The sequence below is a fragment of the Sturnira hondurensis genome, unplaced genomic scaffold, assembly GCF_014824575.4.
Source record: "Sturnira hondurensis isolate 20B ecotype Veracruz unplaced genomic scaffold, ASM1482457v3 Scaffold0020793, whole genome shotgun sequence".
Lineage (NCBI taxonomy): Eukaryota > Metazoa > Chordata > Mammalia > Chiroptera > Phyllostomidae > Sturnira > Sturnira hondurensis.
Genome location: NW_028093424.1, coordinates 11,438 through 36,393, shown reverse-complemented (window position 1 = coordinate 36,393; position 24,956 = coordinate 11,438). Strand labels below are relative to the sequence as shown.

General features: G+C 41.3%; 1 protein-coding gene across 1 annotated transcript in view; it reads right to left on the bottom strand.

Moving 5' to 3' along the window:
* The window catches only part of NIPSNAP2 (nipsnap homolog 2), a 38,492-nt gene extending 13,536 nt beyond the window's left edge, over positions 1-24,956 (bottom strand). The window contains exons 1-7 of the mRNA XM_037030663.1: positions 24,781-24,956; positions 15,053-15,192; positions 14,925-14,970; positions 9,385-9,479; positions 8,988-9,058; positions 8,002-8,142; positions 6,947-6,978 (exon numbers count right to left, since the gene is read on the bottom strand). Coding sequence (XP_036886558.1) covers positions 6,947-6,978; positions 8,002-8,142; positions 8,988-9,058; positions 9,385-9,479; positions 14,925-14,970; positions 15,053-15,192; positions 24,781-24,872 — 617 coding nt within the window. The 5' untranslated portion in view covers positions 24,873-24,956. The remainder of the gene's footprint in view (positions 1-6,946; positions 6,979-8,001; positions 8,143-8,987; positions 9,059-9,384; positions 9,480-14,924; positions 14,971-15,052; positions 15,193-24,780) is intronic.

Genomic DNA, 24,956 nt, shown 5'->3' with positions numbered 1-24,956 from the left:
AAGGGAGCTGTGATCACAGCTAACTCCAGTGTCACATGAAGTAAGGGCAACAGGCAGGGAGGGCCCCGGCAAGGCCTGGCCGACCACAGTCCTCTGCGTCCCAATGCTGAAGGCCCAGCGAACGTTCATCTACCAAATGTTTGCCTTTTCATCTCCATGTGAACTGCCTTCCCGCCCTCTGAAGGCCCGAGCCACAGCTCCCTTCTTTTTGGCTCAACATGGCACAGAGGCCTTCACTGCCGACCTGTCCTGGGGTCCCCCCATTCTTATGGAACCTCCACACGTGTATATATATAATAAATCTGGACATTTTCTTCTGTTCGTCTGTCTCACGTTAATTTGACGATTAGTCCAGCCACAACTTAAAAGAGGAGGAGGAGGAAAATGAGTTTTCCTCCCCCACATTTACAATAAAATATTTCTTAGTTTTCAAATTAAAAGAAACTCCAACTTGCATTCTTTAATTTTTGATGACCTAAGACAAAGATTCATTAGAAAGATCACAGAACCATTTTCTGGAGCTGGAAGAGATCTTAAAAATGACCTAGTCCAATGCAAGAAATTGCATAATGGAAACAAGAGCATATATATGTTAAGAGTAAGTAAAAGTCACAGGTTCTCTTTTAAAGATAAAGATAAACCAAGGGTCAATAGCTGACCGATGGCTAATAATCTATTTTTGTATCCCTCATAATTATCGAGGCTGTGTATTATTTTATCTTTGACTTGTCTTTTCTCTATTATAATAGTCAGGCTTACATAAAACAGCATAAAGTTACAATGGTGAAAGTTGGTGATATTTTGTTTAATGGTAACAGGCATGTTTTGTGTGCTTTGCCATTAAGCTTAGTGTAGCTGTTAAAAAGGAGGACTTCCGCCAAGATGGAGGCATAGGTGGAAACACTGTGCCTTCTCCCACAACCAAGTTTGAATACAACACAGGTTTGGAGAAACAAAGACACAACCAAAGGACAGAAAATTGAATTATACGGAAGTCCGACTACATCTAACCGTAAAACAGGGACGGTAAGAGGGGTGGAGCCAACAGCGAGCAGGGTCGGGCAGGACAGGTCCCCGACCCCGGCGTGCGGGCAGCCCGGAACCAGTTGGAGTGTGGGGCAGACTGACCGCGGTCGCACATTCGCGCACAGTGAGACAGACCACGCAGGCCCCATGGGGCGAGGGCTGACGGCGGTGGCACACTCGCGTGCAGTGGGATGAGACGCGTGGGCCCGGTGACGGCAGCAACTGCGGCACCAGTGAGGGCCACGGCGGCAGGCGGCAGACAGGATGCCACAGTCCCTCTTTGACCCCGCCCCCACATACAACGTCACAACCCAGCCACTTAGTTGCCCTGTTCTAGTGAACACTTTAGGGCTCTGATCCTGCTATGGAACAGGCACGAACAGCCCAAAAGATGGTGCAAGAAGAACTCAAAGTCCCAGAGCCAATAACTCTAAGTGACCGAGAAATTGCCAGCCTCTCAGAAGCACAATTCAAGACACTATTTATCAGGATGCTCACAGAACTGGTAGATTATAGTCACAAATTAGAGGAACATAGTCACAAATTAGAGGAACATATGAAGGCTAAACTAATTGAAATGAAGGGAGATGCACAGGAAACCAATAGTGATGGAAAGGAAAGTGGGACTCAAATCAATGGAATGGACCAGAAGGAAGAACAAAACATCCCACCAGAAAGGAATGAAGAAATGAGAATTCAAAAAAATGAGGAGAGGCTTAGGAACCTCCAGGACATCTTTAAACGTTCCAACATCCGAATTATAGGGGTACCAGAAGGGGGAAAGAAACAGCCACGAGTGGAAAACGTATTTGAACAAATAATAAAGGAGAACTTCCCCAGTCTGGCAAAGGAAATAGACTTCCAGGAAATCCAGGAAGCTCAGAGAGTGCCAAAGAAGTTGGACCCAAGAAGGAACACACCAAGGCACATCATAATTACATTAGCCAAGACCAAAATGAAGGAGAGAATCCTAGAAGCATCAAGGGATAAGGGGACAGTCACCTACAAAGGAGTACCCATCAGACTGTCAGCGGATTTCTCAAAAGAGACCTTACAGGCAAGAAGGGGCTGGAAAGAAGTATTCCAAGTCATGAAATCCAAAGACCTACAGCCAAGATTGCTTTATCCAGCAAAACTTTCATTTAGAATGGAAGGACAGATAAAGTGCTTCTCAGATAAGGTCAAGTTCAAGGAGTTCATCATCACCAAGCCCTTATTATATGAAATGCTAAAGGGACTTATATAAGAAAAAGAAGATGAAAAATATTAACAGTGAAAGGACAGCAAACACACAGTTATTAACAACCACACCTAAAACAAAAGCAAACCAAGAGGACAGCTAGATCAGGAGTGTAACCATAGAAATGAAGAACACATGGAGGGTTAGAAACAGGGGGGTGGGAGGGGGAGAAGGGGGGAGAAGGCACAGAAAATAGCATAGATGGTAGGTAGAAAATAGATAGGGGGGAGGGCGAGAATAGTGGGGGAAATATAGAATCCAAAGAACTTGAGACACATGGTTATAAACTAAGTGGGGGAGAATGGTGGGGGAGGGAGGGTGCGGGTGGAGGGGAATGAAGGGGGGGAATAGAACAACTGTAATGGTATAATCAATAAAATATATTTTAAAAAAAAGGAGAGACGGCAGTTTTATCATGTAAACCAGGGCCAGCAAATCACAGGCCTTGGGTGAAATCCCACCCACCAAAGCTTGTTTTTATGGCCCAGGGGCTAGGAATGGTTTTTACATTTTTAAGTGCTTAGAAAAAATCAAATAAAAACATTATCTCATGACACATGAAAATTGCAAAATTCAAATTTCAGCATCCATCAATAAAAGTTTTCTTGCAACAGTCACACTTACTCCTTTCCTAATGCCGACGTTTCGTTCCCATGACCACAGCAGTTAAGCGACCTGTGACCCAGCGCGGTCCACAAAGCCTATAGTATTTACTACCTGGTCCTTTACAGAAAAGTTTGTGCCAACCTGATTCACGTAAAATAGTCTGTATTCCTAACTTTAATGTTTTTCTTTTTTAAATTAGGATTTGGTGTATCTAATGTGTCAAGTCTTATCAAATGCCTTCTGAACATGAATTAAGATGTATTTTGTTTTTTAATTACAAAATATTTCAACCATTCTAGTTACCTAGATTTTTAAAACACAAACACTTCATGTTTGCTTCAGATCTTTTCAAAGACACGAACACTGCAGCTCCTTTTATTCCTCCTCACTCCCAGCCCCTTCTTTCCTTCCTTATCAGTTACTTTGGAAGTAGTTATCTCTTTTGAATACAACTCTTCTTGTCCATGGTTTTATATTTCTAATTCATACAAATGTATCTATGAATAGTCATACCTTTTTATATAGCTCTTGTTAAATATTTTATGTAATCCTTGTTATCTTTTTAAAATTTACATAAAAGACATCATGTAATACATATTCTCCTTTAATTCTCAACATGGTGCTTCCAAGATGGATCATTAACGGGTACTGATCAGGTTTACTTTGACCACTGGGCAAAATTCCACCGCATGAATATACTATCTTTCCAATCATGGCATACAGCTTTACACTTTTGGCAACTACAACTGACTTTTTCATGTGACCGTTAGTTTCTGCCATCCATCCTCCTGATGACCAGGACGTGCCAGCCTTTGTCGACAGCTGCAGACCTGACTGAAGCATTGCTGGGGTGCGACTGCTCCGGCACAGGCCTGGCAGTGATGTGTCGGGGGCACAGAGGCCGGAGCACGTGTGCTGGGCACCTATTCTGGCCTCAACTGTATGTGTTACATTAACGGATTTCCTCACTTTGAGTCATCCTTGGATTCATGTACAAATTCTCTTTGGTGGGGTATGTCATTAGCATCTTTATCAAGGTATATCTTACATATCATAAAGTTCACCTAAGTGAGCAATTCCATGCTCTTAAAGTAAACTTACAGGCTTGTACAACCAACACAATCCAATTGTGCTAAAAGACCCCTTTTGCCCATTTGCAATCTTCCCGCTCCCCACCCTAGCCCTAGGCAACCACTAATCTGTGTGTCTACATCTGCTTTTCTGGACATTTCATACCAATGGGACCACAGACTCTGGACTCCTTTGTACTGGGCTTTCATATTGCATATTGTTGAGGTTCATCTGCATTTGTAGCATGTATCATAGTTCATTCCTTTTTATTGAATAGTATTCAATTACATACATATACCATATTTCTTTATTTTTTTGCTGATGAGTGTTTAGCTTGTTTCCACCTTTTGGTCATTATGAAAAATGCTGTCTGTGATCTACGTGTATAAGTTTGTATGGATGTATTCTTGATTTTCTTAGGTAAACACCTAGAAGTACATAGTCATCCCCTGGGTCCTGCGGTAACTCCATGTCCAATATTTTGAGGAACTGCCAGACTATTTTCCAAGGTGGCTGTACCATTTCATTTTTCTTACCAGTAATTTATGAGGCTCCCAATTTTTCCACAACCTTACCAATATGGTATTATCTTTTTAGTTACAGCCATCCTAGTGGGTGTGAAGTTGCATCTCACTGTTTTACTTTGCATTTCCATAATAACTGATGATGCTTAGCACCTTTTCATGTGCTTATTAGGCATTCACATATGTCCTTTGGTAAAATGTTTATTCAAATCCTTTGCCCATTTAAAATATTTTTAAAAATTTATGGTTTTCCTTATTTTTATTATGGTAAAAAGCACATACATTAAATTTACCTCAATGGTTTTCAACTGTATAGTTCAGTAGTACCAAATCTATTCAGAGTGTCATGCAACAGATCACCAAAACCTTTTCATTTGGTAAAACCAAAACTTTATACCCACCAAACACAGCAACCCTCCTCCCAGTCCCTGGCACCACATTTTTGTTTTCTGTGATTGTGAGTACTTCAGATACTTTGTATTAGTGGAATCATATTTTATTTGTCCTTTGTAACTGGCTTATTTCACTTAGCTTAGTCATCAGGATTCATCCCTATTGCAGCACGTGGCAGGATTTGCTTTTTAAAGGCTTCATAATGCTCAGCTGTATGTATGTACTGCATTTGCTTTGTCCCTTCACATGTCCATGGATATTTGGGTTCTCTCCCCCTCCTGGCTACCGTGAATAATGCTGCAATGAACAGAGGTATGCAAATGTCTTTTTGAGATGCTGATTTGAATTCTTTTGCATACTCAGTCCCGGGATAGCTGGATCATATGATAATTCTATTTTGAATATCTGAGGAACTGATAAACTGTTTTCTGTCATGGCTGCACCATTTTAATTCCTACGAACAGTGCACAAGGTTTCCAACTCTCTGGAATTTTGCCAATATTTATGATTTTCTGTTCTTTTAATAATAGTCATTCTAGAGTATAATATATCTCATTGTGGTTTTGATTTGCATTTCTCTTATGATTAGTGATGTTGAGCATCTTTTCACCTACTTTTTGGCCATATGTATACCTTTGGAGAATTACCTATTCAAGTTCGTTGCCCATTTTTTAAATGGGGGTTGTCTTACTGAGTTGAAGAATATTTTTATACATTCTGCATATAAGTCCTTTATGAGATACATGATTTGCAAAATTTTCTCCAATCTGTGACTTGTCCTTTCACTTTAAAAATGATATCCTTTTAATTACAAAGGTTTTAAATCCTGATGAATTGTATTTTATCCATTTTTTCTTTTGTGGATCATGATTTGGTGTTATCTAAGAACTCACTGCCTAATCCTATATCACAAAGATTTTCTCCTATGGTTTTCTCAAAAAGTTTTATATTTAGGTCTACAATTCATTTTTGATTAGTTCTTGTATATAAAGTAAGATAGGGGTCTAAATTCATCATTTTGCTAAGATATCCAGTTGTCTTAGCATCTTTTGTTGAAAAGACTATTTGTCCCCATTGAACTGCCTTGGTACATTTATCAAAAACTAATTACTCATATCTGGGAGTGTTTATGTCTGGACATTCAATTATGCCCCAGTGATCTGCACATGGGTCCCTATGTGAGTACCACACTGTCCGGACTGCTCCAGCTCTGTATCGGTTTTGAAACGGAGAAGTGTGAGTCCTCCAACTTTGTGCTTCTTTTTCAAGGTTGTTTCACCTATTTTGGGTCCTTTGCATTTCCAAAGCCTGCTGGGAGATTTTGATCAAGATTGTGTTCGATTTATAGATCAGTCTGAGGAAAAAACTGGTATTCCACTAGATAAACAAAGAAAAAAGTAGCAATCCTATCATCTTGGGGCTTTGTTTATGTGACAAAAAGCAACATTTCATAAAAGATAATGTCCAAACAGAATATAAAACAAACTTATGCAACACTGGGGGTTTGTTTGGGAAAATAAAAAGGAGTCCTTATGTCTCAGAGAGATACTAAAATATTTATGGACAAAATGGTGTGTTGTCTGGGATTTGCTTCCCAATAATCTGGGCTGGGGGAGTTAGATCTAAGCAAGACTGGCCATGTGTCAGTAATTACTGAACCTAAATAATGGGTATGGAAGGGGGGGATCCATGGTATTACTCTTTCTAGTTTGTGTATGTTTGAAAAATTTTACAATAAAAACGTCAAACAATAAATATCAAATCACAGCATTATCCCTGGAATTTATTCCTAAAATTAACATAATGGCCTCATGTAATCTATTAATAAGACTTACAACCCCAGCTGGTGTGGCTCAGTGGATTGAGCACTGGCCTGCAAACCAAAGGGTCGCTGGTTTGATTCCCAGTCAGGGCACATGCCTGGGTTGCAGACTAGGTCCCCAGTGGGGGACATGTGAGAGGCAAACACACGTTGATGTTTCCCTCCCTCTATTTCTCCCTCCTTTCCCCTCTCTCTAAAAATTAGTAAATAAAATCTTTAAAAACAAGAAAGACTCACAAACTCACCATCTAGTAATATACTCACCAGTAATTGCCCCATTCAATCATAGTTCCTGGCTGAAAAGAGATTTGGGTTTTGATTTGTTAGTTCTTTTGTGAAGAGATATGGAAATGTAAAAAATAACAAATGATAAAACTAACTAAAATTAACATTTAATAATGTGAGGTGTAACAAATAAAAATGTACAAAATAATATTATTCACTGTGTTCATACCTATCTCTTGGGGGAAGTAATGTTCTAATGTTCTATGGCTTCACATAATAAGACAACATACAGTGTGGGGTAAAAGTAGGTTTACAGTAATGAGTACACAAAACCCAGAGTTTGTGTATTATTACTTTTTAACTATCGTATTATTTTCCATATGAACAACTGTAAACCTACTTTTGCCCTATCTTAAGTCATCCAGTTATTAACGGTGATCACAACCACAGTCAGGCCCATCCTCCTTAACTATTAAACTGCTGGCACCCACTCAGATTTTATTGTAAAATTAAAAAAATGCAATTTAAGTAAATTTAGTAAGGATATCACTTCTTTTTTTCCAGCAGAAGGGTGAATGTCAGACCCTGAGATCGACTGACATGTATTCCATTGAACAATGTTGCTATCTGTGGCTTTCTTGCTGGTGGTGACTTAGCAGGCAAATACCTAGAAAGTCTTACAAAACATTATTTATTCCTTTTCATCTTATAGTGGTATCCAATTTATTCAACAGTCACACGCTTATTAGTTGTTCTATTTCAATCACAATAAATGCTATATGTTGTACCTAGTCCTGCATTTTAGGTCTTTTCTTTTAAAAACAGAATTGCTACATAATGCCACATAATAACTTTTATGTTTAAAATTATAAAGACAAAGGAGCTTAGCAGAAGAGAAGGAATGAAAATTAAGAAGAAGATTTTTTTGAAAAGGTACTAAGAGAAGGACTAGACAGGCGAGAAAACCAACCAACCAAAGTATAATGCCCAACACATCAGAGAATGTACACTCAACTGTTTTGGGTCAGCATTAAGGGTACTCATGCTTCTTTGCAGAAGAATGAGGGACAGTTAACTCATATTTCAGTACTTACTCGAAGTTGGTAAGATCTGAGTTCGTATATATTAGGTCCTGACCGTGGAACAGGCTCATTCCAGAAACTGAATTCTAATAGCAGCTGATTCTTCCTAGAGAGAAGCATGTTGCTTCTTGCCTTCCGGAATTCCAAAAATTCCTTTGAGTGAAAAAAAGATGCTCATGAACTCTTCTAATATTTATTCACAAGCCTACGTTAGCAACAGCTATGTCCCTCCTATAATAGAACACTCTTACAAACAGGGTCTCAGCTGTCCCTATTAGTATTCTCTTTCACCATCAAGTGCCCAGGTTCAGGAGACAAGCTACATGGTCATCCGAGTTATTTAAATGACAACATAAACAAATGTAATGGCTCACAGTTTAGGTTCTTCTAATTGTGTCGGACAGCATCATAAAGGAGGTGACATGGAGACCACAAAAATATCAAATAATCCAGGAGCACCTAAGATCTTGCTTCCTGGCACGTCATCAGTGTTGCTCAGATAAACTAATAAAGCTCAAAAACAAAGACACAAAAAACTTCAAAGAATCCAAAAGCCATTTTTGTTTGGACTGGGAAGCTATACAAAAGATTTTCTTTCCTAACAATGTGTAGCTGTTAAAATTCTCTCCACTAACATAGTGAAGGGAGGGACAGGATAGCAAAGTCAGTTCAAGGTCAAGTATATGTGGTTGGACATTCCTGAAACAGAGGTGTGTTAGCTAACCTAGGCTGATTCTGTCTACCATGCTAACTTACTGTTTCAAAGAACCAGCTCATCATTTTCTAAGTACAACTGACTTTCTTAAGAACTGTTATTTTCATAGTATTACAATGGGTTACTTTATGTTTGAATACATCTTCAGAGTGTCCAAATAATAAAATTTGTATTACAAAAAGTAGTTTACCAATGGTAAAAAAACTGATGACAGAAGTTATTTAATTCTGTACTAGCACTACTATATTATTAATGTAAACAAGTAAGTTTTCAAAATCATTACCTGATTTTCTCTGAGTTTACTCATGACCTCTGTGAGGGCGGGATAGCCTCCTTCATACCTCCAGAGGTGGACTGGAATATATTTTAAAAGATAACATACATTTAGAGTTTCATGATAATCCTGCCTTGGAAATATTCTACACATGCATGGTCCTAACAGGGTGCAAATCCGTAATGTGCCATGGGTTGGCCTATGAGTTACACTATAAAGTTACAATAATAGATTTGAACAATGAAACAATAAAATAAAATGTCTGCAATGAATTACTGGAGAAATGATTTTAACCATAAAACCAGACTGAAACGTGGAAAGCTCTGATTATAAATACAAGCATTAAATTACATATTATTTAAAGGCTTAAGGAATAGTGTATATTCCAAAGAGATCTGCTTCCTACCAGCTTGATCCTGCTCGCCATACCACGTGTTCCAAGTCCCCACCAAAGTGCAAGGGTAATGTTTATCTTCATGGATCTTCAGCAACACCTCTTGACTTAAAGAGGAGAAATAGCGACACTCATTAAACAACCAACAGAAATTCACCAGGTGTAGCACACGTGATCAGTAACAGGAAAAAGGCCATCTACCCCATGTTCTGACAACTGACTTCGGAATACATTTATGATAAAACAACATGCAAAATAACCTTTTACCTCAATTCTGTTCTACTGGTACCTCGCTTATCAGAAGCTTAGGTTTCTGATGCCTCCAGATGTATCTAGAACGTTGGGAAGCAACTCAAGTATAATGATAAAAATGATAAAGAAGAGCCAAAGGTTCCAAGATTCCAGGAACTATGAGTCTACTATTTGTCATTCCAGAAAGAACTATTTACCAGTGGTGACATTTATAAGAGCTAAGTTTCACTGATTTGAAAGACAGGAAGAACAAGGGAAATGGGAATAGAAAAAGGACACGGGAAAAAAGTAAGAAAGGGAAGAAAGTAATGTTCAAGATGGGGGGACAAGAGAAATGGCACAATCGGGGAGGTAACAGGGGCAGAGAACGGCTGGCCTGAAGTAAGGAGGGAGAAGACAGAGGTAGAACCCAACGTAGCTCCAACAGGTCCAAAGGGCATCGGTGTGACAGAAGAATCCAATGAAAGACACAATGGAAAGCAATGATTCGGTTCTGCTGAATTCAAGGGAGGGGATTTGAGAGGTACCGCATAACTCCACGTCAGACACACCACCCCTTCTATAACCACTGACTGTACAGCGGCAGAGGCCAGGCCCTGACTGACAGGCATGGCACAGTGTTAACTGAACAGAAGTATCCAAGCTTGATTATATGGAAGCCTTCCACGGCACAGGTTCTAATTTACAAGGAAAGGCAAAGGAAAGAGACATAACTATGCCATGCCAAGAGAGAAGCTAAAGCCTGTATACTATTTGATTAGAAAAATTATGATGAAAAAATACAATACAGATTCAACAACAGACGCAAAAAGACATCAAGGTTCAGAAATGGAACCTGTTCAAATTGTTTGCTGACGCGGAGCAACATTAAACCAGCAATCACCACTAAAGTCTGGGGCACATGGACTGGGTATGTTTTAACGGTTAACAGAGGAGAGGTCAGAATGGTATTACGTCTAACTAAAAACCCATAAAAGCAAATGCCATCCTTCAGAAAATACACATGGTGTAGTCTTGTACTGGCTCATACAGACTTATGTTCAGAACTAAGAGGACATTAATGGAAATTGGGGTGGGGAAAGACCGTTGGGGAAAAGGAAGTGGGCCTCCTTTTTTTGCCATATGACATGAGCAATAAGTAAACAGCCCTGAACTGGAGCCGATGTGGAAGAAGGAAGCCTGTACTATTGACCCAGATGGGGTCCAGGAAGGGGCGGAGGACTGACAATGGACATAGATTTTCAATACAAAATCGTATATGGGTTTGCAGCCAGTCCTTTGTTGAAAGCCCTCAACCTGCTCCTGGAAGCCCTGGCTTTACCTGATTGGGGGTTCTAAGGCAGGCAGTGTCTTCCCAACTGGGGGGGTTGGGAAGAACCTCATTATGGGGGCCCCAACAAACCAGGCAGGAGTTAAGTACTAATATCACTGAAAACAAGGAGTTGAAGTTTCAGAGTAAAGGAAAAAAAACAACGTGATAAAGGAGAAAAAAACTCGAGCAGATCAACTGGACAAACTTTTGGGACTGCAGGCTGGGGTGGAAGTACAGGCACAGCTACAAGTCCAGGAAGGAGTCAGAAGGGACGGTCCTTGGAAGCGGGGCTCAGCGGGCTGGGAAAGGGAGACGAATAAGGAAACGAGCAAAGAGAACTAAAATACGTGTCAGATGAAGAATGGAGAGCCTTAGTAACTAATCATGAAGAAGTAAGGAAAGGGTTAAATAAAACCACGGTGAGTGGCACACACAGGGATGCTGAAAGCCAGGTAATCCTACCTGTTGAGTCTGAAGGAAGAGCAACACATCCAAACAAGAATATGAACAGATATATCTGGGACAGGAGATGAAGTAATAAAAACAGGACAGGAAGGATGACCCACGGAAACATCAGCGTAGAGAGATAATTTCATTTTATGAGAAAAGATTTAGAAATAAGTATCTGCTTTATTTTAGGACAATTTTTTAAATGGAGAAAACTGTGCCACTGAAATTCTATACTAATGCTTTATTTCACAAGTCATGCCCCAATATAAAACAACAGACTTTTGCTTCTGAAAATTATACTGATTCTGATGATGGAATCATTTGTTTTATCATGAAAGTAGCAGATATTAAAGATAAAAAATGGATTTTAATTAAAATTGCTCAAAATTGACCATTAAGATACCTCTTCTATTAATTTAATTAAGAACTGATATAGGACTTCCAGTCAAGATGGCAGTGTAGGGAGACACAGATCACCTCTCTGCATAACCAAATCAAAATTACAACTAAAATATAGAACAACCATCACTCAGAACTGCCAGAAATGAAGTTGAATGGAAGTCTGACAACTATGGAATTAAAGAAACCACATCCGTCCAGACTGATAGGAGGGGTGTAAACTCGGAATGGGCTTGTCCCATTACCACACATGGTGGATAAAATTTGGGAGGGATATCTCAGGAGTGAGGATTCCCACCCCCACACCGGGCTCCCCCAGCCAGGGTTCTAGTGCCAGGAAGGTAAGTCTCCACAACTTCTGGCTGCAAAATCCAGTGGGGCTTGAGTCTGTGGAAGAAGCTGGCGGAACTCTAAGCAGTTCCTTTTAAAGAACTCACACATGGACTCACCTACTCAGACTCGCTCCATCCGAGCTCTGGCACTGGGGTGAAGGCAGCTTGGAAGACACCAGTGGCATAAAGGGAGGAACTGAAGTGTCTGGCATCAATGTGAGCAGAGGCCATTGCCCCTTCTTTAAACTCTCCCCCAAAAGAGCCAGGAACCTGGTGTCATATCTGAGAATCCATCAACCTGGCTAACACACTGTTTGACCAGCCTTGGAGATCCCCAGGGACTCTGCCCCACCTGACTTATGGTCCCATCCAAGCTGCTTTTCCATGACTGGCTGGTCTTTGCTCATGCTTCACAACTTCCTAAATCCTATCAAACAAGCAACAGGTGACCTCAGTGAGCCCCAGGGACAGCACTAGCAGCAGCCAGCCCAGATTCACAACTTGGCTTCTCCTGGGAATCTCCCAGACCAGTACAAGTGGCAGCCATCTCAGACTAATTTATAGCTCAGGCAAGGTGGCCCTGGGCAAAACACAGGTGGGGGCTGACCCTGACCTGCACCACCTGGGAAACCCCAGGGCCAGTGCACCCAGTGGACAGCTACAGACCATGCTGGAGCACCACCACCCTGTCCCTATATAGCTGATCCTTCATGGAGGGCAGAGGTTAGTGGTCAGTGGTCACAGCCAGTCCCTACAGCTTACTGGCCTGGGTAAATCCCTCCCACTGATCTGCCAACAGCAACCAAGGCTCAACTACAAAAGGAGGGTGTACTCAGCCCACACAAAGGGCACACCTTGAGTACCCAGCTTGGGTGATATGGGAGGCTGTGCCCCAGGACCCTATAGTACACCTAGTTCATAAGTCCACACTACCAAGACAGGGAGTCAAAGCAGCTCTACCTAATACATAGAAACAAACACAGGGAGGCTGCCAAAATGAGGAGAGAAAGAAACATGGCCCAAATGAGAGAACAGATCAAAACTCCAGAAAAAGAGCTAAATGAAATGGAGATAAGCAATCTATCAGATGCAAAGTTAAAAATACTGGTTATAAGAATGCTCAAGGAACTTAGTGAGGACCTCAACAGCATAAAAAATATCCAGTCAGAAACGAATGATATGCTATTTGAAATAAACAGTTTACAGGGAAACAACAGTAGAATGGATGAAGTTGAGAATCGAATCAATGATTTGGAACATAAGGAAGAAAAAACAACCAATCAGAACAAGAAGAAAAAAGAATTAAAAAAATGAGGATAGTATAAGCAGCCTCTGGAGAAACTTTAAGAGGTCCAACATTTGTATCAGAGGGGTACCAGAAGAAGAGAAAGAGCAAGTAATTGGAAATCTATCTGAGAAAATTGTGAAAGAAAACATCCCTAATTTATTGAAGGAAATAGACATGCAAGTCCAGGAAGCTTAGAGTCTCAAACAAGATGGATGCAAAGAGGCCCACTCCAAGACATATCATTAAAATGCCAAAGGTTAAAGATAAAGAGACAATCTCAAAAGCAGTTAGTTACCTACAGCGGGGGTTCCCATAAGACTGTCAGCTGATTTCTTAAAAGAAACTTGGCAGGCCAGAAGGGATTGACCAGAAATATTCCAAGTCATGAAAAGCAGGGGCCTATAGCCAAGACTGCTCTACCCAGCAAAGCTATTACTTAGAATCAAAGGGCAGATAAAGAGCTTCCCAGACAAAAACTAGAGGAGTTCATCATCACCAAACCATTACTATATGAAATGGTAAAGGGACTTATTTAAGAAAAAGATCAAAACTAGGAACACTACAATGGCAGAAATACATATCTATCAACAATTGAATCTAAAAAACAAACTAAGCAAACAAGAACAGAGACAAAATCATGGACAGGGAGAGAGTTTTGTTGGTTGCTGAATGGGATAAGGTGTAGGGGAATGGGTGAAGAGGTGAGGGGAGTAAGAAGTACAAATAGGTAGTTACAGAATAGCCACGGGGATGTAAAGTACAGTATAGGAAATGGAGTAGCCTAAGAACTTATATGCATGACCATGGACATGAACAATGGTGTGGACATTGCCTGAGGGAGTGGGGCATGCTGGGTGGAGGGGAGCAAAGGGAGTAAAAATCAGGACAACTTTAATAGCACAATCAATAAATTAAATTAGAAAGGGAACTGATGTAATTTTCTCTTTAGTCTAAAAGTTTACAAATTCTGTAAGAACATACAGAGTTCAAATCATGAGAATCTGCTGAAAGAACTTGAATTCTGGCAAACGGGAAGATTTGGGAAGAAATGGCAGCTATATTCAAATATACACAGGACTTCCACGTGGCAGTATTACTTAGAAGTAAAACTGGAAACAATGGTGGTCATAAGGACATGAGTTCTAATTCCTAACAGTCATAGCTGTCCAGAGATGGTGGGATGTATGAGTGTATTTAAGCACAGGCAGTCAGGAGGGTTTGCAGAAAAACTCAAGCACTGGATGAGCTGACGGACTACACAGTTTTGCAAGGGTCCTTCCAACCTTAAGAGACTGGTAACATTCTAAGGTTTGATAGCTTATGTGATAATTTACTGTCTGAGTGACTAAAATCAAACGCCCCCTGGTAATCCTATACAGAGCTCAACCTAACGGCCTCTGAACATTTAGTTTTAAGAAAATGGAACAAAGATTTCACTCTGCTATCAAGTGTTAGCTGAACCAACAAGTTATTAAAATCATTATTTTTCCCCAAGTAAAGGATAGTTTGGTATACACACCAAATTTTGTTGTATGCTTCTAGGCACTCCGGTTTAACATTGTGAACTGAAACAAAAGAAAATTCAACGATGAACTTATGAACAAAGGGAAAAAAGTCAACCAGGAAGACAGCAGACCCATCACTCACACTGTAATTTGTACAGACTGCTTGTTTCCTTTTTGGCTAGGAGATTAGAGTGAGCATCTTTTCTTGGATCAACTTTCCGGACAAATAAGGATTTCAACCAGCTGTCTTCTCGAAGCCTGTTACTGGAAGATGTCAACCTCCTATGGAGTAACAAACAAAAAATGTGAGTCTCATCAGAAGCACAAAAATGTCAGTGTCTTTAGGTAATGTCATCTAATACACCATTTTCATACATTCATCACCCACTCAGCAAACGTGCCTTGGGCACTTATTCTAAGCGCTTCACTAGAACCCAGCCTACCACCAAAGGTCTGTTTTCTATCATGTGCACTCTGAACAGCAGGAATAAAGTGTGAAGAAGTAACTTGTGGCTCTCCTAACAGAGTTCTCACGTTTATCTGTTCTTTCCACTATGTATTTTCCCCTCCTGCAAAGCAATTTTTGACCTAGAATAAATAAACATAAAAACCTAGAATAGCCAAATTCACAGAGAAAAAGTAAGGTGGCTGTCACGGGCTGAGGGGAGAATGGGCAGAGAATCCCAGTTTGGGAAGGTAAAAAAGTTCTGGAGATGGTTGTACAATAATGTGAATTCATAATGCCACCACTGAACTGTACGTTGAAAAGTGATCAAAACTGCAAATTTTATATTACCTATATTTTCCAAGAATAAAAAATGTGAAAATAAATATATAGGGCAGTGAATTATTTAATTTTTATTTTTAATCCTCACCTGAGGACATTTTTAAAAAAGATTTATTTATTTTTAGAAAGAGGGGATGGGAAGGAGAAAGAGAGGGAGAGAAACATCCATGTGAGGTTGCCTTTCACATGCCCCCTACTGGGGACCTGGCCCACAACCCAGGCATGTGCCCTGACTGGGAATCAAACCAGTGACCCTTTGATTCACAGGCCTGTGCTCAACCCACTAAGTCACATCAGTAAGGGCTTGAGGACACTTTTCTCATTGCTTCTTAGAGATACAGGGAGAGAAATGCTGATGTGAAAGAGAAGCATTGATCGTTTGTGCCCCGTATGCACCTGGACTAGGGATCACATGTGCCCAGAACCAGAGATGGAAGCTGCAACCTAGGTATGTGCCCTGACAGGGACCCAAACTCAACTTTTTGGCTATGGGATAACATTCAACCAAGCCACAATGCCAGGGCGAATTCTTTATTTAAAATTTTTTATTTTACCCCTCAACTTGCCTTAGAATCAAGATTAACTGTCACAAAAACCTAAAAACAGGACTTCCGCCAAGATGGAGGCACAGGTGGAAACACTGTGCCTTCTCCCACAACCAAGTTTGAATAAAACAAAGGTTTGGAAAAACAAAGACACAACCAAAGGACAGAAAATTGAATTATATGGAAGTCCGACTACATCTAACCGTTCAACAGGGCCCGTAAGAGGGGCGGAGCCAGCAGCGAGCAGGGTCGGACAGGACAGGGCCCCCGACCCAGGCACGCAGGCAGACGAGAACCAGTTGGGGTGCGGGGCAGACTGCGGGTGCATATTCGCGCACAGTGAGACAGACCACGCAGGCCTCAGGGGGCGAGGGCTGACGGTGGTGGCACACTCTCGAGCAGTGGGACGAAACGCGTGGGCCTGGTGATGGCAGCAACTGTGGCACCGGTGAGGGCCGTGGCAGCAGGCGGCGGACAGGACGCCATAGTCCCTCTTTGACCCCGCCCCCACATACAGCGTCACAACCCAGCGACTTAGTTGCCCTTCGGCACCGGTGAGGGCCAGGGCAGCAGGCGGCAGATGGGACGCCAGAGTCCCTCTTTGACCCCGCCCCCCCAAACAGCGTCACAACCCAGCGACTTAGTTGCCCTGCAATACCGGTGAGAGCCATTGTCGCTCTTTGACCCCGCCCCCACATACAACGTCACAACCCAGCCACTTAGTTGCCCTGTTCTAGTGAACACTTGAGGGCTCTGATCCTGCTATGGAACAGGCATGAACAGCCCGAAAGATGGCACAAGAAGAACTCAAAGTCCAAGAGCCAATAACTCTCAGCGACCAAGAAATTGCCAGCCTCTCAGAAGCACAATTCAGGACACTATTTATCAGGATAGTGATAAATAGTTCTGCTCACAGAACTGGTAGATTATAGTCANAAAATGAAGGAGAGAATCCTAGAAGCAGCAAGGGATAAGGGGACAGTCACCTACAAAGGAGTACCCATCAGACTGTCAGCGGATTTCTCAAAAGAGACCTTACAGGCAAGAAGGGGCTGGAAAGAAGTATTCCAAGTCATGAAATCCAAAGACCTACAGCCAAGATTGCTTTATCCAGCAAAGCTTTCATTTAGAATGGAAGGACAGATAAAGTGCTTCTCAGATAAGGTCAAGTTCAAGGAGTTCATCATTACCAAGCCCTTATTATATGAAATGCTAAAGGGACTTATATAAGAAAAAGAAGATGAAAAATATTAACAGTGAAAGGACAGCAAACACACAGTTATTAACAACCACACCTAAAACAAAAGCAAACCAAGAGGACAGCTAGATCAGGAGTGCAACCATAGAAATGAAGAACACATGGAGGGTTAGAAACAGGGGGGTGGGAGGGGGAGCAGGGGGGAGAAGGCACAGAAAATAGCATAGATGGTAGGTAGAAAATACATAGGGGGGAGGGCAAGAATAGTGGGGGAAATATAGAATCCAAAGAACTTGAGACACGTGGTTATAGTTATAAACTAAGGGGGGCAGAATGGTGGGGGAGGGAGGGTGCGGGTGGAAGGGATTGAAGGGGGAACAACCGTAATGGTATAATCAATAAAATATATTTAAAATAAAAAATAAAAATAAAAAATCTAAAAACATAAACTTCATTAATACATAATTTGCTAATTTTCATTTATAACAACTTCTACTATACATGCTGTCAGAAAGTGGGCATAAGTTTGACTGAAATAACAAACTATACTTTAACCTAAAATTTTTCTTTTTCTTTTTAATCAGACTTATTGGGGTAACATTGGTTAATAAAATTATATAATTTTCAGGTGTACAAGATTATAATTTTACATTTGCATACTCTGCTGTGTGCTCACTGCCTGAAGACAAGTTTCTTTCTGTTATCATATATTTGACCCCTTTTACTCTCTTCATCCTGCCTCCCATTCTGCTTTCCCTCTGGTCACCACCACTCATTTTGTTGCCTATGTCTGTGAGTTTTATTTATTTATTTATTTATTTATTTATTTATTTATTTATTTATTGAGAGAGGAAGAGAGAGAGAGAGGAAGAGAGAGAGAATCACCAATGTGAGAGAAACATATCGACTGGTTGTCTCCTGTATGTGCCTCAACGGGGGATTGAACCTACAACCTAGGTGTGTCCTGACCAGGAACTGAACTAGCAACCTTTGTTGTGTACTGTACAATGCTCCAACTAACTGAGCCACCAGGCCAGGACTGTGAGTTTATTTTTAAGTGCATGTTCTTCCATTGCTTGCAAGTGGAATTACCAATCTATGCAACCTGCCTAGAGGGCAGTATGACACTATCTATATAAAAATTAAAACCATAAAACTTTGGCCCAAATAATTGTACTTGCAGCTATGTTTAGACAAGTGTACAGAGTCAAATACACAGAAACATTCATTACTGCCTTGTTTCCGGTTTGTTCCTGGGACAAGAAATTTGGATGCCCATTAATAGGACTGGTCAAATGAATTTGGGAATATCCAAAATCAGAACAAAATGTAATCATTAAAAAGAATGATAGATCTACATACATATATTTGAGAGAAACTATGTGAAAAAAGCAGGCACAGAACAGTACCATAAATATACAGTACAAAGTGAACTGCTAATAGTGATGATGGCCACCTTTTCCTATTTTTGCTTTAAGAGTATCTTTTAATTTAAAGCTAACTCATAAGATATTATCACAAACAGCTAGAAACCAGATAAAAAGACCTTTGAATGATGTAAGGTTACAAATACAGAAACATAAAACACATAAATATAAAATTAACAATGTTTTCTATAAATTATCGAGAAATATAAAAGTACCTTTTCAAATCCTTTAAAAATTACATAGCTGCAAGCATATAGTAAACGAGCAAAATAAGTCAATACCAGTCATGCAATTTTTCTTGTAAGTGCAAAGGAGAAAAATATATAATTTTACAATTCTTCTATTTTGCTTTTATCATGTTAAAATTTGATAGAATTAAGAAAGTGTTAATGGTGGTATCTCTGAGAGAGGGACAGTTAAAAAATTAAGTTTTTAGAACTATCTTTTTCAATAAAACAAAGGTTTTTTTAAAAGATTTTATTTATTATATTTATCTTTAGAGGGGAAGGGAAGAAGAGAAGTATCAATGTATGATTGCCTCTGGTGAGTCCCCTGCTGGGAACTGGCCTGCAACCCAGGCATGTGCCCTGACTGGGAATTGAACCGCGATCGTGTGGTTACCCTTTACCCCAAACCAAAACATACATTATTTGTTTCTGTTTTCAATTCACTGATTGATTATATAAATAAACTCATTCTGAAGAAAGCAATTCTTCAAACAAATTATGTTAAAATTTATTTCAATAAAAATGAAAACATTTTGTCAATCTGTTTTAAATACATTTTAGGATATTTGCATTATATTATAAAGCAATATGGCAAGTATACAAAATTAAGGATTTACAAAGTATAAAGTTTTATGATTTATTAATGGGACTTTGTACAATTCTTGTTTTTTCTTTAACTTCGATTTTAAGTTCACTAAACAGAAATTGTGCTTAATTTTTCTTGGTTAAATACATTGTAAGAACCTAGGAATAACAATTATGAACAATTAAGAAAGAGATTCCACAGAAGTTTCTAAAAATATCAGCAGTAGGAAATTTCATTTGAAACATAAAATACTCATCACAGCAACCACTACTAACAGATTTTAGTGTATCCTTCCAGAAATGTATATACAAGCATACACATGTTGACATTTAATTTCTATGGCATTTAATCTATATTTTTAAAATCCTCACCTGAGGACATGCTTATTGATTTTAGAGAGGGGAGGGGAGGGAAACCTTGATCAGCTGCCTCTCCTATGTGCCCCAACTTGGGACTCAACTCACAAGGTGGGCATGGGTCCTGACCAGGAATTGAACCCTTGACCTTTCAGTTCACGGGACGATGCTCCAACCAACAGAGCCACACTGGCTAGGGCAGCATTTAATACTTTACAAAATAAAAGAGAATAAACAATTATTTGCAGACTAAATCTGGAACAGAAAATATCCCAAAGTAATTTATCTCCTCTTCCTTAGAACTTAGGGGGATTAAAAGCTAATAAGTACATATTTCCTGTTAGGTACTGGACTAGGTAGTCTGTCATCTCATTTAGTTCTTAGTCCTCAGAACAATCTAGCAAAGTATGTATTAATGAACTTTAAAGACTGGCTCAGCTAGGTAAATGACCTGAGCTAAAAGTGGCAAAATAAAAGTATAAACCTAGATCTATGAAGTTCAAAATATTTTTACTATTAAGGGATACCCCCCAAACACAAATCTCCCCAACTGAGTGTTTTCTCCAGATTTTAATAATACCAAAGGGATATATTTTAGAATGAGTAAAATGAGGTCAGATATATGTAAATGTTTTGTAAACTAAAGGTAAGTCTCAGAAATAGTCACTATTACAGGATACACATAAGAACCTGAATATTGTCTGCTTGTGAACTTGGGTAGCAACTGTCCGGACAAATGAAAAATAGGCTGGCCCAGCATTATCCCCATCTGACTACAAAACCCTGAAATCTTTCAAGTGCCAGGTGACCAAACATGCCTAATGTGCTTGGGTCATCCAGCTGTCCAAACTGAATCATGGAAAGGGGTGGAAGCAGTGATGCCAACAGCTGTCAGGGTGGCAAGATCCGGGCTCAGCTGGGGTTAATGACAATGACAAACATCACCATCAGTTGTCTTTATAAGATCACTTATATGCTGTAATACATACTGTGCTATAAGATCATTAGGTCTACGGCAACAGCACTCTGTAGCCATCCAATCTCGTCTGATCTCAGAAGCTAAGCAAGGCTGGGACTGGTTAGTACTTGGATGGAGCACTCGACTTTAAATAGAACAAGCATCATGTGCCAGGCTCTGTGGGTATAAAGATGAACCAGATGCCTAGCCTGTTCAGTCTCATGGGAAAAACCGATCAGTCAACAGCCAGAGTGATCACGGACAGATACTGTAGACTTTTACACACAAACATGTGCACGGACGCTGACACACACACACACACACACACACACACACGAAATGAAACACTAGCTTGGCCTGTGAGGAGCGAGAGGGACTCCATCCAAGTGGAGACATTCTTGGAAAACAAGACAGGTGATAATTCCAAAAGGAACAACATGTCCATGGGCACGGACTCATGAAACTGTATGGCATATGTTTGGAACAGCAAAGAGTTTCGTTAGGCAGAACAGGGTACAGGAAGGTGGCAACTGAGATAAGGGGAGGGCAAGGAGGCAAGGAGGTTAGGCTCTTGTGCACCACGCATGTCTGTCAGCTGAATGCTAACCTGTACGTGGTGCAATGCTAACAAGTTTAAAAAAAAATTCTAGGTGTAAAAAGCAGCCTGGGTGGCGTTTTGGCAGATGAACTAGAGCAATAAGGCAGGGAGCATGTTGCTAAGAGTTGAGCTGGGGAGTGGCAATAGAGAAGGCAGAGTGAAGTGCACTGGAGGTAACAGGAGGAGATGGGCTTGGAGAAGACTTTCTGGTTTCTGGTGTGAGCCGCTAAATGGAAGATGTTCCTTTATTGGGGACAGAAAATCCAGAAGCAAGCAGGCTCTGTAGGGGGAAGATGAGTTAAATACTGCATCGATAAGCATCTTAAGCACTTGCTGGGCACTATGCAATATTTACTAAGTAGCTGGAACTCTGGGTCTGGCACTGAGCAGAGCTGAGGAAGAAGTGCTGGTAAGTAAGTGTCCCAGGAAGACTTCCTCCTTTCCCTTCGAAACCTTGCAGGTCACCCATAATATACCCCTGTTGGCAAACGCAGTTTTCTTCTGTCACCTTAACCTTTTAGCGGCATCTGGCATAGGTCACCACTCCTTTAAATACCTCCCCCTGGTCATTGTCATATAACAACGACCTCACTGGCTGCCCCTTCTGTCTCCCTTGCCAGCTTCTTTTTCCTATATCCCCCTATAAACGTTGACACATTCCAGGGTCTGTTTCTCAGCCCCTTTTCCACAATCTCATTGACTTCTATGGTTTAAAAAAAAGTTTTATTATGAAAACTTCCAATCAAATGCAAAACAAGATACTGAAACCCATGCATCTATCAATGTTTAGCATTCCTATATGCTGACAACTCCCAAAGGTTTCCTGTAGCCCAGACATCTCCTTCATTGAGTTATTTGAGTTAAGCAGGCCAGTTGCCTCCTTGGCCTTTCCATCTGAGTAGTTCACAGCCATCTCAAACTTTGCCAGTTCCAAAACTGTACCTCACTCCACACCTGTTGCTCCTTTTCTAAACTATTAGCAAGATGGAGAGGATCTTGTGTGCTCCTTATTCACTGTTTCCGATAGCACCCAGCATATGGTGGGCACTCATATACCTATGGAACAAATTACTCTCAGTAAACGGCATAAGCATCCACCCAGTTGGTCATCACCCTTGATTCTGTCCCCTTTCAAAAGTCAAACCAACCTTTGAAAACTGAGGATCAGATCATGTCACACTAGAATTTATACCTTCAAATGTTTTCCACAGCTCCCAGAATAAAATCCAAACTCTCTAAAACAACGGCAAGACCTGGAATCATTCGGTCCCTGCTCCTTGTCACCGTCCTCTAGCCAGTCTTCCCTTCGCCCCCGTGCTCCAGCCTCCTAGACTTTCCTGGGGGTTTCCAGCATGTACAGCTCCTTCCCACTCAGGACTTTCGCGTGCACTGACCCTCCTGGTCTCAGCTAAACATCATCTTCTCGGAGAGGCCTTCCGTGATCTCAGGGGGTAGGTTCCCTGGTCTCCTCTCATAGCACCTACCTCAGTCTGTATGTCTACATGGGTTTTTACTTTGGCCATGGCTTCCTGAGGATAGTGACTAAGGCTGTTATGTTCAGTTTCACAGAACTTCAAAGGCATCATATACATGCAATATTTGACAGAATCAGATAATAACCGGGTCTAGACTGAGTCTTAAAGAACACCTACAGTTAAGGCAGGCGAGAGCCCAGGAAGGAACAGTCAAAAGGTACAGGGGATCTGAGAGAGCAATCAAAGAATCAACAGGCTGGATAGAGATAAGGACTCCAAGGTTAAGAGCATTTGGTCCCAGCAGGAAGTGAGGGTACTGGGTATACCCTGGTACCATTCTTCAGTTTCCTAGCTTTGTGACCCTGGGCATTGTAGGTAAACATGTTGAGTGAACACTTTCAGTCTCAGCTGAAAGAAAATATGAATTTCATGGGCTCCTATCATCTGTGTGAAAAAAGATGACACACAGGAGATGCTCAATAACAGAATAAAAATAAAAGGGTGTTGATTTGTTAATCAACTTCGAAACAGAAACATCAAATTTGGAAATACAAGTTGACCTTCAGTCCTAAGAGGAGTGCTGGGCCTGAAGCCTGACAAACTGGGACTCCGGCTAGAAAATATTTAGCTACAGATCTCATAACATTCGAGGTTCCATCTGATCTCTAAAATGCAGATCCTATTACTTATTTAAGATTGCTACTAGGATTTATTTATCTTTTCTAGGATTTAATTAAATCAGTCGTATTATATAAAGCTCCCCAGTTTATATAATAATATAAACTCTTATTATATTAAGAGTTTAACAAACAACAGGTAGTTTCTTTGCTTTTTCATTTTTAAGTGCCAACTATATTTTCTAGAGGCTCATTATTTGAATTAAAAACAAACAAACTAAAAAATAGCACTTAAACTACCCAATGTAAAGAAAACAAGAAAGCAAACCTACAAGCAAACCTTATTGTAGAAGTTACAATAGCACGGGCTTTGGGGGTTTGGTTTGTTTTTTGAATGTGAAAAATGGGACATAGATATGTCAAAGTGATGGATTCAGAAAACCGAACATAATCTGAAGTTAGAAGAAAAGTTAAACCATGAACTCAACGCTTACCTATTGATGATAATTGTAAATAACTTTTGATCCACTACTTACTCTTAAATGTAAGTCAAAAACTGTTCCTAGTACTGAGACCTCCTTACTCCCTTCCCTTCAATGGGGGCTCACCCGAGAAGATGAGTTATCTCTTCCCTCACAACGACCTAAGAGGTAAGCAGTACCTCTACTGATAACTGCAGATGCAGACACCGGGGCTCTGCGCGGGCACGCAGCCTTGTCAGCACGCCCGGCGGGAACCCGGCAGGCCGACAACAGGGCCTGCGGCCTCAGTCGCGCGCACCTCTGGGCCACGTCTCCAGGTCGCGTGGGGTGAAGGTCCCCCCAGGCCCAGCAGGCACAGCGGGAGTACGTGGCCTCGGTGCCGAACGCAGTCCCCGCCGTGACCTTGAGCCTGGGGGTAAGGCGCTTGGACCCCGCCGAAGCGAGGCGTCCGTCCACCTCGGCCACCGCTGACCGCGGCCTCGGCCCTCGGCACCCCGCAGCCCCTACCGCCCTGCCCCGTGGGAGCGCGGCCAGGCCGGGGCGGAGATCCACGCCAGGGACCCCGCGCCCTCCGCACAGTAGCGGCCCCTCCCCGAAAGGGCGGCGCTGCTCACCGGAGCCCAGGCAAGAGGCTGCAGGGGACCGCAAGCTGTAGGAGGCCGCCGGCCGAGGCCGCTCCGCAGGCGTGCAGCACTCGCACCGCCATGTTGCTCCGGTGCCTGGGTTCCCACCGTCCGGACCGCAGCTGACGCCGCCGCCTCCACGACCCCTCCCTCGGCTAGTCCTGCCG